Source organism: Tachysurus fulvidraco, chromosome 26, assembly GCF_022655615.1.
Source record: "Tachysurus fulvidraco isolate hzauxx_2018 chromosome 26, HZAU_PFXX_2.0, whole genome shotgun sequence".
In the NCBI taxonomy this organism is placed as follows: domain Eukaryota; kingdom Metazoa; phylum Chordata; class Actinopteri; order Siluriformes; family Bagridae; genus Tachysurus; species Tachysurus fulvidraco.
In genome coordinates this window covers 10,254,483-10,271,822 of record NC_062543.1, presented here as the reverse complement: position 1 = coordinate 10,271,822, position 17,340 = coordinate 10,254,483, and the positions used below count along the sequence as shown (strand labels likewise).

The 17,340-nt window shown below is 38.7% G+C and overlaps 2 protein-coding genes across 5 annotated transcripts in view; one reads left to right on the top strand and one right to left on the bottom strand.

Moving 5' to 3' along the window:
* Nucleotides 1-623, top strand: part of gfm2 (GTP dependent ribosome recycling factor mitochondrial 2) — a 12,807-nt gene extending 12,184 nt beyond the window's left edge. The window contains exons 19-20 of one of the 2 annotated variants that reach the window (XM_027178589.2): nucleotides 9-191; nucleotides 295-623. In XM_027178589.2, the coding sequence (XP_027034390.2) occupies nucleotides 9-191; nucleotides 295-423 (312 nt within the window). In that variant the 3' untranslated portion in view covers nucleotides 424-623. Of the gene's footprint in view, nucleotides 1-8; nucleotides 192-294 lie in introns of those variants that run through there. The other variant, XR_007139573.1, reaches the window with a different exon arrangement.
* hexb (hexosaminidase B (beta polypeptide)) lies at nucleotides 495-17,340 on the bottom strand. Of its 3 annotated transcripts, none has more exons than XM_027178591.2 (14): nucleotides 17,043-17,340; nucleotides 16,136-16,284; nucleotides 13,928-13,993; nucleotides 13,354-13,400; nucleotides 13,133-13,243; nucleotides 11,932-12,033; nucleotides 10,803-10,935; nucleotides 9,818-9,998; nucleotides 9,459-9,545; nucleotides 9,302-9,374; nucleotides 8,345-8,519; nucleotides 1,695-1,785; nucleotides 1,418-1,522; nucleotides 495-1,085 (listed from the first exon to the last, which is right to left on the bottom strand). In XM_027178591.2, exons 1-14 carry the CDS (start codon nucleotides 17,288-17,290, stop codon nucleotides 1,022-1,024), a joined length of 1,632 nt encoding a protein of 543 aa, XP_027034392.1. In that variant the 5' UTR covers nucleotides 17,291-17,340; the 3' UTR covers nucleotides 495-1,021. The 3 variants fall into 3 exon arrangements, 2 of the variants coding, with proteins under 2 accessions (XP_027034392.1, XP_027034391.1); XM_027178590.2 differs by lacking the exon at nucleotides 8,345-8,519 and adding an exon at nucleotides 5,151-5,328; XR_007139574.1 differs by lacking the exons at nucleotides 495-1,085; nucleotides 1,418-1,522 and adding an exon at nucleotides 5,151-5,328.

Below are 17,340 nucleotides of genomic sequence, written 5' to 3'. Positions count from 1 at the left end.
GTGTGTAGGGGCTGAAACAGGCTGACGGGCAAGTCTTAGAGCCTGTGATGTCATTAGAGGTGACCGTGGATGAGGAGTACCTGAGCTCTGTGCTTGGTGACCTCGCTCAGCGCAGAGGAACAGTCCGAGACATCCAGAGCCGCCATGACAGCAAAGTACTTTTGGCTATTGTACCTCTTGCTGAGATGATGGTGAGTATTCATTTAAATTAAATAAAAAAAAAGATAGATAGAAAGAAAATTCTCAAAAATGTGAACATGGATAATAATAAGTTTTATCTGTGTGGTGTTAAAGGGTTATTCCACTGCACTACGCACTTTGACCTCAGGAAATGCCACCTTCTCACTCGAGCTGGCCAGCTACGAACCCATGAACCCTCAGGACCAGAATGCGCTGCTCAACAAGATGGCTGGACTGGCATGAGAGGCCTTTCACTTTTTTTTTGCACATTTGCAAAAGACATTTTAAACAGAAGTCAATGAACTTTTATTACCTGATTTCTGATTTTATTTATTTGTTTACTGAACCGATACTTGTTCCAATTGCTTACCTGTTTTATGTGAAAGTCTGTGACTGAGTCTCATAAAAAAGTGCACATTAAAATAACACTTCTTAAGTCTCAAGTCAAATCTTCAAAGCAAATACAAATAAAGCAGATCTGTATTTTCATTTACAGCATTTAGCAGACAAACTTATCCAGAGTGCCTTTCAGTTTATACAAGTGAGCAATTGAGGGTTCAGGTCCTTGCTCAGGCACTCAGCAGTGGCAGCTTGGTTAACCTGAGATTCATGAAAAGTAGTCCAACACCTTAACCACGGAGCTTCCATATCGTCATTAAACATATTCAAATATGATCCATTAAACATTTCTTTGTAAACAAACCCCAGATCAAAAGATAAAAGTGATAATCAGCTATTTTAAGGTCAACAGTGAAAAAAGAATTAAAAGTAAAAATATATTCCTGTTCAGCAGCATGTACTTGTGGAATTATCAAAATGTAGGAATTCAGACTTCCATAGCTCACAAGCCGCCGTATTCATGAGGACAAAAGCCCACAAACAAAGGCTCTGCAGGGATGCCTCTCCTGAAGGGGAAAAGATACAGTTTTTGGTATTTTATAATAATGACCTGTTTCAAAGATCATTTAAAAAAGACTCCGTATTACTGCAGGAATATGCTGCAAGGCTTAATACTAGGGAACAATAAACCAAGTAGTACAATTTTATACACACCATTTGTGCCTGCAGTTTGTAAAAAAAAAGTTAGCATTAGGTTTAGCCACACACAGGTTTTGGGTGGTGGCGATAAACAGGTGCTTTTTGGATACATGTATAAACTTGCCAGCTCAATTTGTTCACAATGGAAATCTTTAATTACTTTACATTTGTATGAATCCTTATAAGGTGTGAGACTCACCTAAGCATGCGGCAGCGATGTTTGACCAGCCGCGTGTAGGCGCTGACGACGTCCTTCACATTTTCGTCACTCCACAACCTTTCAGCTACAGCGCTGGCCCGTGGCCTGGGAGTGGTGAACATACATATGCATCAAATTCTCCCCAAAATTAAATTAAACAACAGACTGCAAAGACATTAAGTATGGGGTTGAATGCATGTACTGAGTGGATGTTGAACATCCATAGGAGAGCCAAGAATGGCGAAATGAATCCGTTTTTACTTTGAACTGGTTTTACCAAAGACGTGGGGTGAGGTTGGTGGCATCCACATACTCCCCCCAGAGACATGCCTCCCCACCAATCACAAGCTTCTTCTGCTCTGCTGTGCCTGAAGAATCAAAGGAAATCCTTACATATAACATACTTTAAGAAAAAAAATCATACAATATAAAAAATGTGTTACGAGTTCAGTCTCTTGGAAAAGAAACTTGAGATTTAGCTTGGTTCACTCGACAGGCCTCAAGGGGATGAGACATTCGTGATACAACAATGTCTCATAAATCAGAGGGGTTGTTTGACTAGTTGTTCTCATTTGGAGTCTAGTTTGTACAATAGACAGTGTCATTTGAAAGTTTGTGAACCCTTTGGAAATGTCAATACTTCTGCATGTTTACACAAGTCCCATAAGTAGACAAAGTGAACAGATTAATCCAATCAAACAAATATGATATTTGTTTATATATATATATATATATATATATATATATATATACATATATATATATACACGTGTGTTTGTGGAAGGGTATCATTGCAAAAACAATGGAGATTTCTGAGGACTTCAGAAAGAGTGGTATTGTTGCTCATCAGGCTGGAAAATATTACAAAGTCCTCTCAAAAATTTGGACTCATATAGATTCTTTACAAATGGAGGAAAGACCATTAAGACCATTGGTACATTCCCAGACGTGTTCAACCAAAGATCACTCCAAAAGCAAGGCATGTAATAGTCTGTTGGGTCAGAAAGTAAAACAGTAACTGCTAAGCAAATAAAGGCTTATTTTACTTTGGCTTATGCGAATGTTCATGAGACTGCCATCAGGTGAACACTGAACAACCTTGGTGTGCAAGTCAGAGCTGCAAGAAGAAAGCCATTACTCTCCAAAAAGAACATTGCTACCCATGAAGTTTGCTAAAGATCATGTGGACAAGCCAGAGGTCTATTGGAAAAATAATTTGTGGAGGAATGAGCCCAAAAAAAAATAGTCCTGAATTCCAGCATAAGATCCTTATACCGTCTGTGAAACATGGTGGTTGTAGTATCATGCTTTGGGCTTGTATTGCTGCATCTGGTCCACCTGTCATTGATGGAACAATGAATTCAGGATTATGTCAGTGATCTCTAAATGAAAATGGCAAGACATCTGTCCATAAACTGAATCTCAAGAAAAAATGGGTTGTACACCAAGATAATGAGCACAGGCACCCAAGTCTGTGTAACAAAGAATGATTAGAGAGGAACAAAGATAATGTTTTATAATGACCAAGTCAATGTCCTGACTTTAATCCCAAAGAAAAATTGTGGAAGGACCTGAAGCAAGCAGTTCATGTGAGGACACCCACTAAAATCCAAGAGTTGAAGCTCTTCTGTACTTTAGAATGGAATAAAGTTCTTCTAAGCTGTTGTGCAGGACTCATCAAAAGTTACCGGAAACTTCGCTTACAGTTATTGTTGCACAATAGGGCTCACAGCAGATCCTGAAAGCAAAGGTTCACATACTTTTGCAAGTCACAGATCTGTAATACTGGATCATTATTCTCAATAATTAAATAAAGTATAATATTGTTGGCTCATTTCTTTAATTGTGTTCACTTTGTTTATTTTTAGGACTTGGGTCCTATTTATGCAGGAATATAGGAATTTCTAAAGGGTTCACAAACTTTCAAGCGACACCATGTGCTAGATTTAAAAGGAACATCTTTTTGGAATCATCTACACTGGTTTGAAACTGAGACAATCCTGTAACCACTCAGACCACTTTTCACTTTCCACCTCAACACTGTATTGAGCCAGTATATGCCAGATGCCATCCAGAAATAAATGTATTGTGAAACAGCACATGCTTTATTTTGTTTTGTTGTCTTGGTCAATGACAACACAGGTAGGGAATAAAAAGGTTGTAACTCAAGTTAATAGATATATAACCCTTGCATAATGTACAGGGGTATAACAGTGTAAATTTGCTGTGCCCTCAAAATAACTCAACACACCGCCATTAATGTCTAAACCACTGGCCACAAAAGTGAGTACACCCCTGGGTGAAAATGTCCAAGTTGGGGCTAATTAGCCATTTTCTCTCCCCGGTGTCATGTGACTCGTTAGTGTTACAAGGTTTTAGGTGTGAATGGGGAGCAGGTGTGTTAAATTTGGTGTTATTGCTCTCAATCTTTTATACTGGCATGATGGTCACTGGAAGTTCAACATAGCACCTCATGGCAAAGAACTCTCTCTGAGGATCTGAAAAAAGAATTGTTGCTATAAGCTATAAGAAGACCCTGAAACTGAGCTGCAGCACGGTGGCCAAGACCATACAGCGGGGTTTAACAGGACAGCTTCCACTCAGAACAGGCCTTGCCATGGTCGACCAAAGAAAATGAGTGCATGTGGTCAGCATCATATCCAAAGGATGTGTGTAACAGTGTCAGTGTCATTATTTGTTAATTTCTATTGTCTTTGTTTTTGTTTGATCAATGTTCAATGTTTGTGCTCATGTATGGTCTAAATGGAATCTCTAAAGAATTGAGTCCTTGATAAACATGGATTTTGCATATTTGTTGTTTGCATGCCAAAAGACCTTAATCCACAAACAGGTTAAATAACAACCTCTATTGATTGTAGCTAAGCAGTGTGTGAAGTAATACAGTTGATCCCTCCCTCAAATTTGTATAGCTTTTGTTTGTTCGAGAGACAGGGAATCAGTTATATCAGTTTGGGAAATAGAATGAATGCTGCCAGCACTGCAGAGGTTGAAGGGGGTGGGGGTGTCAGCCTGTCAGTTCTCAGACCATATAGCGTACACTGCATCAAATTGGTCTACATGGCTGTTGTCCCAGATGGAAGCCTCTTCTAAAGATGATGCAAAAGAAAGCCCGCAAACAGTTTTCTGAAGACAAGCAGACAAAAGGACATGGGTTATTGGAACCATGTCCTGTGGTCTGATGAGACAAAGATGATAAGCTTATTTTGTTCAGATGGTGTCAAGTGTGTGTGTGTCAACCAGGTGAACAGTACAAAGACAATTGTGTTTTGCCTCCAGTCAAGCATGGTGGTGGGAGTGTCATAGTCTGGGGCTGCATGAGTGCTGCAGTTCATTGAGGGAACCTTGAATGCCAACATGTACTGTGACATACTGAAGCAGATCATGATAATCTCCCTTAATAAGGAAAATAATGGTGGCCACAAAATATTGACAATTGGGCCCGATTTAGACATTTTCACTTGGGGGGTGTACTCACTTTTGTGGCCAGCGGTTTAGACAGCTGTGTGTTGTTATTTTTAGGGGATGGCAAATTTACACTGTTATACAAGCTGAACACACTTTTATATTGTAAGAAAAGTGCTAATTCTTCAGTGCTGTCACATGAAAAGATATAATAAAATGTGTATATATACCCAACCTACTGAGATGTACCTAAAGGCTGAACTTGTTCATTACATTCTCTTCAGTTACAGAAACATACACACTCACACACCATCGAAACTCTGAGGGTCAGCCTTGTAAATGCCTGGCCAGTCTTGGCCATAGCTGATCCGGTTCAGATACCAGGGAGTAGAAAGTAGGGCATGAAACCCAGCTGCAGTTATTTTGGCCATCTCACTCTTGTAGTCTGGCTTCTCCTTCCACACGTGGATCTGTGTGTCTGCTTTGAGCTATGCAGAAACATACACAGTCACAATTGCTTTTGCAAAAATCATGCATCTTCTTGGTCCAAGCAAAAGCACTGGGATGATGTTTAGAATACACCCATGAATATGGATGAAAGTAGAAGACCGCTTATATTGTTTTACATATGTGGGAGAATTTTTTTTTCCTTTTTTTAGAAATAACAGTTTTGACAACTGATATACAGTAGCAACAGAGCATGAATGTGCCTACAGTGTAAAATGAATCATCAGTTCTAACGTCCTAAAGAAAGACAGATGCATACACTGCCTAACACCACATACAGCAAGTGTGAGTGATTTAGTGTTGACTAGGGTGAATGTATTTTGTTGCTCTTCAATAAGGCATAACAGTGAATTGCATGCATGAGAAACGGCAGCAGTTCAGCGCAACAAAAAATATAAATAATACTCAGCCAAAACCAAATGATCTACACAAACTTTTAATCTACACCTTACCTTATTGCAGCATTTCATGGCCCTGAAAAAGGCATGGTCTGGAAGCATTCAACCCGATTGAACATCTTTGGGCTGAATTGTTATGCCAATTCCACACCATCCCTCCATCCATCAGTGCTTAACCAGTAACATCAGTAATGAAATATATTTCTGATATTTCTCCTGACTAGCAGGGATGCAATGAAACATCTAGATGATCAATACTGGAGGGTGCTAATAATGTGATAAAGACTCAATTTTGTGTTCTGAAGGGTGCTTAGAGATGAAGACCACACCAATAGGTCCGACATCCATAACAACAAACAGCTAGTTGGTTAAGTGCTATTTGATCCAAACAGCACCACAGGACATTTACTGGGCAAAGCAAGAAATGGTGTGTTTGAAAAGTCTCTTGATTTTGACCAAGTATGACAATGGAGGAAATTCAGTAACAGGGTTGCCTAAGAGTCATATAGTCACATGCAAGGGAAGCTTACCTCAAAGCAACTACACAAAATTTAGTTCAGGAGATTGCTAGCAAATACTCTATATTGCCAAAAGTCTTAGGACGTCTGCCTTTAGGACGTCTGCATTTACATGCACATGAACCTGAATTTATTCTTAATCTTAATTCTCATTCATGGGGTTAAACCTTTGCAGCTATTACAGCTTCAACTCTTTGGGAAAGCTTTAATTCATCCCAAAGGTGTTCTATAGGGTTGAGGTCAGGACTTTAACATTAGAGACAGATGTTAGAAATATATAGTAACTTCTTTTAAACTTTAATATATTTTATTGTTCCTATGCTTCTGTGGAGCTGCTTTGAGGCATTGTGAATGGTTGAAAATGCTATACAAATAAAGTGAATTAAATTGACTTCTGCACAGTGTAAGCCTCAGCATGCACTGACCCCGCTTTGTGATTTTTACTTGGCCTACCACCTTATGGCTGAGCTGCTGTTGTTCACAATTGCTTTCATCTTATTACAATACCACCAACAGTTAGTAGTGACGAAATTTCCCGAACAAACTTGTCGCAGAGGTGGCAACCTATCACGGTAGGTCGCTTGAATTCACTGAGCTACCCACCACTTCGAATCATCCTAAAGCAAGGGGGTGGTGGTTGGGTGGCATCGTCTAATGCTACTACGAAGTCCATGGGACCCTAGAAATATATTCCACAGTTCTATTATGCTCTGTGAAATTTGCTCTACCCAGATGATAGATATAGCAGACATTCATACTATTCTGTTAGCAACGCATGGCAATATTTGAGAACCAAAAGAAACTTTAGGACCAAATGGATAGCCAATTGATATGTACTATAACTTATACTGAGGTGGCCACATTTCCCTAATACAGAGGGGACAACAGTGATTGCTGTGATGATAGCTGCAGAACTGCTTATATGTCCTGCAAGTCACATTTGATGCATGTGATGAAGTATGCACTTAGGTAGCTGACAAGTGGGCACTATGTGCTTTGTCTGATGACACCACAGCAACATAGGCACCAGAAATATCAGCAGGCTTATGTGCAAATATAACAACCATATTAGCTAGAAACCACACCATGCAGCTTATACACAGGGTAGCATTAACATGCTGCCAGTACAATGCTTAGGAGCATCCACGTACATTTTTAGGTATTGTTAACATTTTTTCAGAAACTGCTAATCTCCTGGGTTTTCTGCAGTTTTGAGTTTACACAGAATGTTGTACAAAACATCCTCTGAACACTGGGGCATCTGCAGGTTGAATCACCTTGTTGGTGAGAGAGGATTCTACAGTAACTCAAATACAAATGCTTTGCCAAGTGTGGTAAGCAAAAATGCATCCCAGAAAACAACACATCACATCTTGAGGTGGATGAGCCACAAAAGACAGACAGATTCACCCAAACTGGACTGAGGTGCTGAGATATTATTCTGCTCATCACGGTTATAAAGACTGATTTATTGTTTCTTTTCTGGCAGCTAGAAACAATCTGTCCAGTTTCCTCGATTGATCTAAACAACAAGGTGTCTCCACCCACAGAACTCTTATTCACTCGATGCTTTTTTGTTTTCCACACCATATGTTTTAAACTCTAGAGAAGTGTGCAAATCCCAAGAGATCAGTTTGTTAAATGCTCAAACCGGCCCAATGGCACCAACAACCATGTTGGAGTTAAACTCGCACAGATCATATATTCTGATGTTTCTTATGTTTGATTTAACATTAACTGAAGCTCTGATCTACATCTGCATGATTTTATGCATTGTACTGCTGGCATGACTGGTCGTTCAGATCATTTGTATTTGTAGTTGACATGGGTCCAAAATGTGTACATGTAGTCAGATACGATGGCAGTATTTAATAAATAAATAAAAGAAAATGATAAAGCAGAGTAAAGCTTCTGCAAATGAATCACTAAACCTGAGGCCTGTGAATGAAGCACATCATTTCCTCCATTGAGAACAAAAGGGATCACACTGAATCCTAACAGATATTTCCATCTGCCAAACCTAAATCTAGCACAGCAACTACTGGATGATGACAAATAAATCTTCAATCAAAACAACCAACCATCGAAACTGAGCGGCTCGACCTTGTAGTACTTCTGCCAATCCTGTCCATAACTAATGTAGTCCAGGTACCAGGGGGCAGAGAGAATGGTGCTGAAACCTGCCCCAGTCACATTCTGAAGCTCCTGATCCACCCGGTTGTTGATCCACACTTCCACCACTGTGTCAGCTTTTAGCTGCAACAAGTACACAACTCATTTGATGGTTTATAAAACAAGTCCAACTCATTTATATAAAAAAAAAAAAGAGGCCAATTGGTTAAGCGAGCAAAAATGCAGATCAGTGCAGGCCAAGCTAGAGCAGCAGAAGAGTTAGCACTACACAATAAAAGTCAATTATTATTAAGCAAATCTTTAATAAAAAAAATTCAGTAGTGAATAATTAACCCTGAAATTATTTTAATTTCAATTTGATAATTGTATTTTTTGTTTCAAATTATTCCTTATACCAGATGAAAGAGGAATCATGGGCAAAAAGTGATGTCAATTGTATATTTGAGCATTTGACAATACACTGAATTCAGCATTTTAACACATAACAAATGGTTCCTGTTAAAAGCTTGAAGCTTCCCTAATCAAATTAATAAAGTTATGTTATTCACTACATGTGCTCCCTACAGTACATAGGCTAGAGCATTATAGAACTGTACCCATGTGGTGCACTAGAGGCTCAATAAAACTAATGTCTCCACGGTAAGAGGAACCAGTGTCAAACTAAACATCAGCAATAAAAAATTTTGCCAAATTTGCTCATCAAAAATGTCTTTTTAATTTTGGCACCCATGAACATCACTATGCCTTGCACCCATGACATCACCTTGCATCTTCTAACATACTAACAAAGTCTATAACTACATTGAAACCCAGTGATTTTGCTTGGAGGAACAACATTAACTTGGCATTTTGTTGCTTTTTTTTTGATTACCTAAAAATTTGAGCAAGAAAAAGCCATCTCTTACCACAACACCATTGTCAAAGACCTCCTGCCAGACCATGTAGCCCTTATTGGTGGCTTTTACAATGTCAAGGATCCTGAAGTTAGATTTGAGTCACACATTAACGGCATTGGTTTGGGGGCTTCACATGCTGAATTTTCATGAGAACAAGATTTCTTACCTTTGAATATAGTAGGATTCTAGTTTGCTGTAGTCTTGGCCAAAGCCTTGCTTCTGCATAAAGTTTTGAATGTCAGGGTTTGACTTCCTAAAGGAAGAAAAAAAAAAAACTCAACTGTACACCCAGCTTTGGTTGTAGGAACAAAACAATTGCCTAAAAACTCAATGAAAACAGTTATGAATTCTGTGCCTAATATTTTCATGCAACATTTTCCACAGGAATTACGCAATTTAGATTGATTAAATAGAACACAGTAGAACTGAACATTCAAAAGAGAGTACATGTCAATGACATCACCATGCCAGTTAACTTCTACTGAGGTGTCATCTTTTCCACCACTGTTATACTTCTGTTCTCACCAGCAGGAGAAATCGACCTCGTCTCCCCCAAGGTGGATGTAGGCATCAGGGAACACTTTGCTGATTTCTTTGAAGAAGCTGGTCATAAAGTCGTATGTGGAGTTGAGGATGGGGTTCACAGGACCAAAGGTACCTGATGGAGTGCTGCCTGAGTAGCATGGAGTCAAAAGTTTGGACTGACCTAAAAATAAAAATAAATTATAAATAAATTAAAAACATGAGACATCAGCCATTCATTTCTAGTATCATTTTGGCTTGGTTTCCTAAATTTGTGAATGAATGATAAGTGAATGAAAAATGCTTTAAAAAGACATTTAATTCGATGCAATTTACACTGGAGGCTTTCGGGAAACCTGGTGGCGGTGTTTGGGGGAAACTCGTGGCGGTGTTTGGGGGAAACTCGTGGCGGTGTTTGGGGGAAACTCGTGGCGGTGTTTGGGGGAAACTCGTGGCGGTGTTTGGGGGAAACTCGTGGCGGTGTTTGGGGGAAACTCGTGGCGGTGTTTGGGGGAAACTCGTGGCGGTGTTTGGGGGAAACTCGTGGCGGTGTTTGGGGGAAACTCTGGAAATAAATAGTGATGTTTCAATGAGCACAATAGCACAAATAACCTGCATGGTCAAGTTGCCATGAAAAAAAACTGTTAAACCCATGCCACAAAAAGACCTGCCTTCAGTACCACAGACCGCACCTAGACAAGCCTCACAGCTCCTGGAGCAGAGTCATTTGGAGTGATGAGACCAAAATTGAACTTTAAAGTCACAACCATAAACGCTATGTTTTGGAGAGGAGACAACAAGGCCTACAGTGAAAAGTACACCATCCCCACTGTAAAGCATGGTGGTGGATCTCTCATGTTTTGGGACGGTGTGACCTCCAGTGGCACAGAGAAGTTAGTAAAAATTGATGGCAAGACGAATGCAGCATGTTATCAGAAAATACTGGCAGACAATGATAAGAAATAACACTGGCACACTTTTCACTAACCTTTCCCCCATGACAGGGTGTGGCCTGGAGTGTCGAACTCGGCAATGACTCGAATCCCTCGCATACGAGCAAACTCGATCACCATTTTCACATCAGCCGGTGTGTACACATGTGTGTATGGGTGATAGGCTCCCTTTTGGTGACACAGAACATAACGCACAGGTAGTACACGCTATCCTAATTGCAGCTACAATAAAGAGAACTAGACTATGGAATGATACTGACAAGAAAGACAGAGGAAGAGAGCACCAGACCAGGGAGGCTACTCCAACCAGTGTTATTAAAAAAAATTCTGTAGCCTTGTTTATTTATGTTTTCACCTACCCGCTACTTCCAGGAGAGCAGCCGAAAAAAATAAGAAATTGTAGCTTTGTTATATATAAAGATATTTGATCCGATTTGGTGACCCAGCCCATCATTTACAGTACACAGGTCTGGCTAAACCTGCTTTCCTGAGTAATTAAGAAAGTTTTGATTTAACCGTCTCATAGAGGCTGCATTATATTATTGTTGAATACGTTGATGTGTTTTATGAAGCAAAACTATCGAGAGAAAAGTTTCCTCGATTTATCTAAATCTGGAGTAGAAAAGTTCCAGTTAGCTTTTAGTCATATTAACACACTTGCTATGTCACAGTAATAATTAAAACATGCTTCATTATTAAGCTTACAATGCGGTAAGAGACGAAACAATGAGCTGCTACTGATACTGTTCTTTGAGAAAAATGGTGACTTCTCCAATTACAACACCTTCCATTACACAACAGTTATAAGAGCTGTGACTGCATTTCAGCGTGACACATAGCGTCACGCGTCAACATACTGATGAAAGTGAAAAGCAACCCGAACACTAATTGAAGTCAGCACTTAATCTTAAAATAAAGACTAAAGAAATTGTAAGATTATGTGAGATAAGTGCAATGGAGTGAAGGTTTTGTGGAACTTAAGGTGCCTTACAACTACAGCAATGAGTAAAGGGGTCTGTTTCCTAGACCACAATAGAAAACAACCTGAAACACTGAACTGAAACCATTTTTTTTTTTTTAAAATTGCATAGAGAAATTTAACTGTAAAAAAAAAAGTGAAGAGAAAACGGCACTTTTTGGAGAAGACCATACGAGACAGCTTACACGTTGGCTGAGGTCTGGGAAAGTCTGACTCAAGAAGGGAAAGGAGTGATCGTCCACAATGTGCCAGTGGAAAACGTTAAACTTGTTCATCGCCATGGCTTCCTGCAAAGACAGCATTTGGTTACACAAAGCAATCTGTGAGGAACTTTTTCCAATAAGAGCAATTTGCAAACTTTTTTTATTTACAGATACAATACTTGCTACAGTTTCTGACCATAAACTAACCCTTGTTAGTTGTATTGCTTGCAGAGAAGCATTCAAGTTTGGACATGACAGTTTGGATCTGTCACTTCAACAAGTTTCAAATATTTATGGCTAATTTTCTTCTAGCATGACGTTATTAAACAGGTAGACTCCAATCCAGATCCCGGCTCATGTAATCTGATGTACGGATTATATTGCAGTTTATATAGTACATGGTTCATTCACGGTTTTTATATATTTGCCTTGTCCGGTGGTTTGAGGAACTTTTCTCTCCTCGTTTTTCATTTCTCAGGACAGTTGTTTGAACATCAGATGGTAGATTTAGATCCTTATACAAGTTGAACTTTGCTGCTTTGACAGCTAGCAGTAGCCAAGCACAAACACTGACACTGCAGAAACCAATCCTGACTTCTTGCTTAGATCAAACTTCAGTCTGGTTTATTTATTGTGTAATAAAACCCAAATCATGTGGTCATGACAGCCATAATGGCAGACATGTGATTTTCTAGATATCAGCAGTCAGCAATTGAATTGTTCTTTCAGACTATTTATTTCATGGCGAGGGGAAAGCTGACAAACAAAACAAAACAAAACAAAAAAAACACCAGAACCAGTTTAACCAGTAAATCTACTCCATCCATTAATGTATAGGTATGTAAATAAATTAAATTAATGTAAATTAATGTAAATAAAGGTGACTTGACTTGACTAAAGAAACCAAAACAGCTCTAGTGCACACTATACATGAACAGTATAAATATATGTATACAGTAAATATATTTAATCAAGATGGTGCTCTAGATATTATGGAACTGAGAACTACACTGAATAAATTATGGTACAGACAGACAGACAGACAGACAGACACTTGAGCTGCTGTGTGTGAATGTAGCATAATTCTGGGGAAGGTCTAGAAGATGATATAAAACTATAAATGTACTGAGGCTCATTACCCATCACATTCAACCATTTAAAGAGTTACACTGCTTAAGCTTACCAAATTGGCCAGAATGACTTTGAGTGGCAGATAGTGACGAGATGTATCCAGCAGGACGCCTCGATGTGCAAAGCGAGGAAAGTCAGCCACGTCTGTCTTATTGATCGTGATCTGGTGCAAAGTGAAATCAAACATGAACAATCATTTCCTGTTTCCAGGTTATCATCATTGGACTAAATACTTGGATCGAGTGCAATCAACTGTATGGAGAATGAACTTACAGCTCCATAATTATCTTCATACACCAGCTGGCTGAAGGTCTCAAGTCCTTAAAAATATATACAGTATATATAAAATCCATAAAGGAGATGTGTACAGTGTGTGTAAGAAAATGTACCATTACAAACAAACAGTTTATGGCCTCTATAGAGTCTATGAGAGTCTATTTTGCCCTCCGTATGTCTGTATGCTGAATCAATATAGGAAATGAAGTTCAAGACAGGAGACTCAAAGTTTTCTTTAAAAATTCACAAAAGTGAATTTTATAAAGCCTATGAAGAATTCTATTTGCCTGCATGTTAAGAGTTCGGTCTGCAAATGTAAAACTATCACCGCAATTACAGTCCTAACCCATTGTAGGAAAACTTATCTATTGCAATTTAAAGCCATCTTCATGGTATCAGCCCCAGTAATCTCAAGTATCATAAAGCTGGGGCAATTGTCTCCATGCTCAAATAATCAAAAACATTTCAGGAATGGCCTTTTATTTCTCACAACCTATTAAAAGCATGCAATCTTATAACTAAAAATAATTTGTTTGTTAATACGACAAAATAGTAGCAGAGATTAGTTTACCTCTCAATGCTCCCCATACATTTGAGGCCTTCAGAACAGCTGTGGGTTGGTTGACTGAAAGCTTATCTAAACGGGAAACAAGAAATGATGTTAAAATGTATAATTAAACAGGTGTAGAATTTTTATTTATTTATATTAACCAGCACTATTCATTAATATTGGGCAACTTCCATGACATACTGTAACAAACACATGAAACTATAAACCTTTCTTCTCTGAGGTCTAAGGGTATTTTTAGGGCCTGGAGAAGTTGTCATACCCTGACATTTGTGCTTTTTTCAGTTGCTTATAAAGATATAAATGGTTAAAGACTAATATCACTGTAATCAGCACAAACTGGTCTACAATAATATGTGAGCAGCATGTATGTACATGACTTGAATAAGGGCATAAAACATACAGAACACTGGTTAACAGGACTTTTGAGAACTGGATCTTGTAGCCTAGAGTTTTTGCTTAAAAATTATGTGAAAATCATCATCTTGTTTACTCACTCACAGAAAACAATATATTGATTTAAATTTTCTAAAACACTTTTTGTTTGTAAAGGGCATATGCGAGTAGGCGTCAACTATCATGAATATTAGTGTGATTCACACCTGAGACAAAGGCCACAAATTGAGCTGCATAATGAGCCTTTCAGGTAAGTGTGTGACCGAGAGAGGAGTTACAAGAAAGAATGTGAGGACGAAATAAATGTGTACATTTTTTGTTTGTGGTTTATTTCGAATATTTAACTATCACACAAAATAACTTTAGAAGTTAATAACAACACAGACACAATCAGGGCAAAACTGTGTAAAAAAAAAAAAAAAGGTTCAACAGGAAGAGTGCAAGATAAAAAAGGGTGTAAGTTTTGTAGAAGCCCACTAACCTACTCTGTCACATAGTAAGCACTTATGTACGTCGCTCTGGATAAGGGCGTCTGCCAAATGCTGTTGTACATGTAAATGTAATTGTACCCAGAATTGAACAGTTATACTTCTTTGTGCCACTCTAGGAAACGGTTCCTATTCAGCTGAACACACAAGTGAACATCACATGCCTGGCATTTCCAAGCACACAGGTCTGGATTTCCTGTGTCTCGGGGGCGTGTACGTGATTACCTGAATCACCTCAGTTTATTTGCATATAAACAGCGCGCTCAGAGGGAGGCGGGAACACATTAGCAATAATTAGGTGAAACAGGAGAAACCGGACCAATCCTTACTTTCTTACGAATTACATAAAAATTGATTGTTTTTGACTTGAATTTGTTTATTTAAAAATATACATTTCAAGCTTTCTGTGTATATATTTATCTTGTATTAGAGGCGAGTATTCGCTGAGATTCGGGTTGTTTTATTTATGTGTCTGTGAAGAGTGGTGACCGAGACGGCAGAGAATGCACTCTGTTTATTTTCTTTATTCTACAAAAGCACAGTGATTTGTTGTTATTATGTGTGTATACAAATAAAAGTAGACCCTTTACAGATTCGATCGATGTATTGCTCTTATCTGTACGATTGAAACTGAAAGTGTAATTTAAGTTCATTTCGGCCTTAACAGGAGATTACGCCACAAAAAGCGTATACGCGTTCATCGACTCCAGAGGGTTTACATTGCTTCGTACAAGACACCACATTAGTTATATCACTCCTTTTTATGTGGTAAATCCACACAATTCAGTGTCTTTACTGCAAATACAGTAAGTCACCTTCTGACTCATGAGAAGAATGGTTTGGGCTTTTATTTGGGCCTTGTGAGGTCTTCATAATGCACACAACATGTAACATTTCAGTACGGCAGACCTTTGTACTCATAACATTTTTTTTTTGTATTTATTACATGCCACAAATGAACAGTGTGCTAAACTTTTACACATACGTTTGAAAAACATATCAGATCAGTATGATAAACCTTCCGGTCTATACCTTGATTTTAAAAGAGGCTCCCAGCAACATGGTTAAAGCGCTCAAGTAGATGTCATGTATTGCATTATGGTCAAGTCTTTGGATCTTTGGATTAGCAGAAGGCATTACAGCGACTACAATCACTGTCTGAACCTGCGATTCTCAATTCTGTTTATTTGTTATGTATGTAATGCATCAGAGTCAAGTTATTGGGTTTTTTGGATGCTGTAAGAAGGTAACTCAAACAAGAAAAGAAGAAATAAAGAAGGTATGGAATGTTGTGTAAAAATAGCATTAAGGAAGAACAGGAACTCACAGGATTCATCTGTTTTTAGACTCGGATATCCGTCACACTCCGGATCAGTGGATGTGATCCACACCTGAAGCTCAGTCAGCTCGAGATCTGCCGCTTTATCTTGATCCGCCCTGTGCTTCTTGACATAGTCAAAGATGTAATTAAAATATCTGAAAGAGAGAGAATGTGAATGTTAAAAATACTATTCTCTGACACTAATCCAGTCATGTGACGACTTCTAGCCCAATAAACAAAATTCAAGTCTGGAAATTCAAACAACAGTTCAGAGGTCTGACAGGTGACCGCTGCAGAAAAGAAGATGCCACTGTTCCCAATCAGTGCATTTCATTTATAACAACAAACACGGTCTCCTTAATAATACATACATAATAAAATGAACACAGATTTTTTTTTTTTACATCCCTAATGAGCTACACAATTGAAATTAAAAAGCATTACTCTTCTAAAACCTCCTGCTATCAAGACAAACTATAGTTTGTGGTAACGATCTGTATTATATAAATATATTGTAACAGTCTTTGGATGAGCAAAAGACAGATGAATGAATAAATGGCATGATTTTGTGTTTCACACCAGCACAAAAGCCCAAAGGAGAAGTTTGAAAGAAAACTTCCAGCTTCCCTGTATGACTTGTATACAGTTGTAGAAGAGAATGATTTATTTTACATCAAAAACATTTCCAGCATTTAAAACCTTTACACCTTCATCCAGAGTGACTTACATTTTTATTTTAATTTATACATCTGAGCAATTGAAGGTTAAGGGACGTGATCAGCTTTTGTGGACCTGGGATTCGAACTCCTTCCAGTCATATGACAATACATCTGGCTAAAACGCACTTCCTGTTGGCCAGAAACTCTGCGTTTCTTGTTGTTTATAAAGACCTACATATAGAATTGTAAGCTACCTGCGGAAGGCATTTTGGAGCAAACTGCAGCTCGGTCCTGCGGTCGAATCTTTAGCGTGAACGATCTGAAAACTGGACGCGCGGAGCTTCAGTGAAGTCGGAGTCGTCTGATATTTCTGTGGCAGCGGCCAAAGCGAGACGTCGTCTGTCTCCTGATATCCGTAACCGAATCCATCAAACAGCCGTCCGTTACAAACGGAAACCGCTAATAACAATACCCCAAAGACTGACAGCGTTAGCGCCCGCATTTTGCTCTGTGAGCTCGTGCTGTGTCAAATGACTTCAAGCACGTGACCGG

What these genes read in the sequence shown, in the direction of transcription:
- hexb (XM_027178590.2), bottom strand. Translation starts at nt 17,290, where the DNA reads ATGCGGGCGCTAACGCTGTCAGTCTTTGGGGTATTGTTATTAGCGGTT. An exon ending in CACCCTGTCATGGGGGAAAG is followed by an intron (nt 9,999 to 10,802) that starts GTTAGTGAAAAG and finishes TTTTATTTTTAG; the next exon opens with GTCAGTCCAAACTTTTGACT. An exon ending in AACCTCACCCCACGTCTTTG is followed by an intron (nt 1,523 to 1,694) that starts GTAAAACCAGTT and finishes CACCACTCCCAG; the next exon opens with GCCACGGGCCAGCGCTGTAG.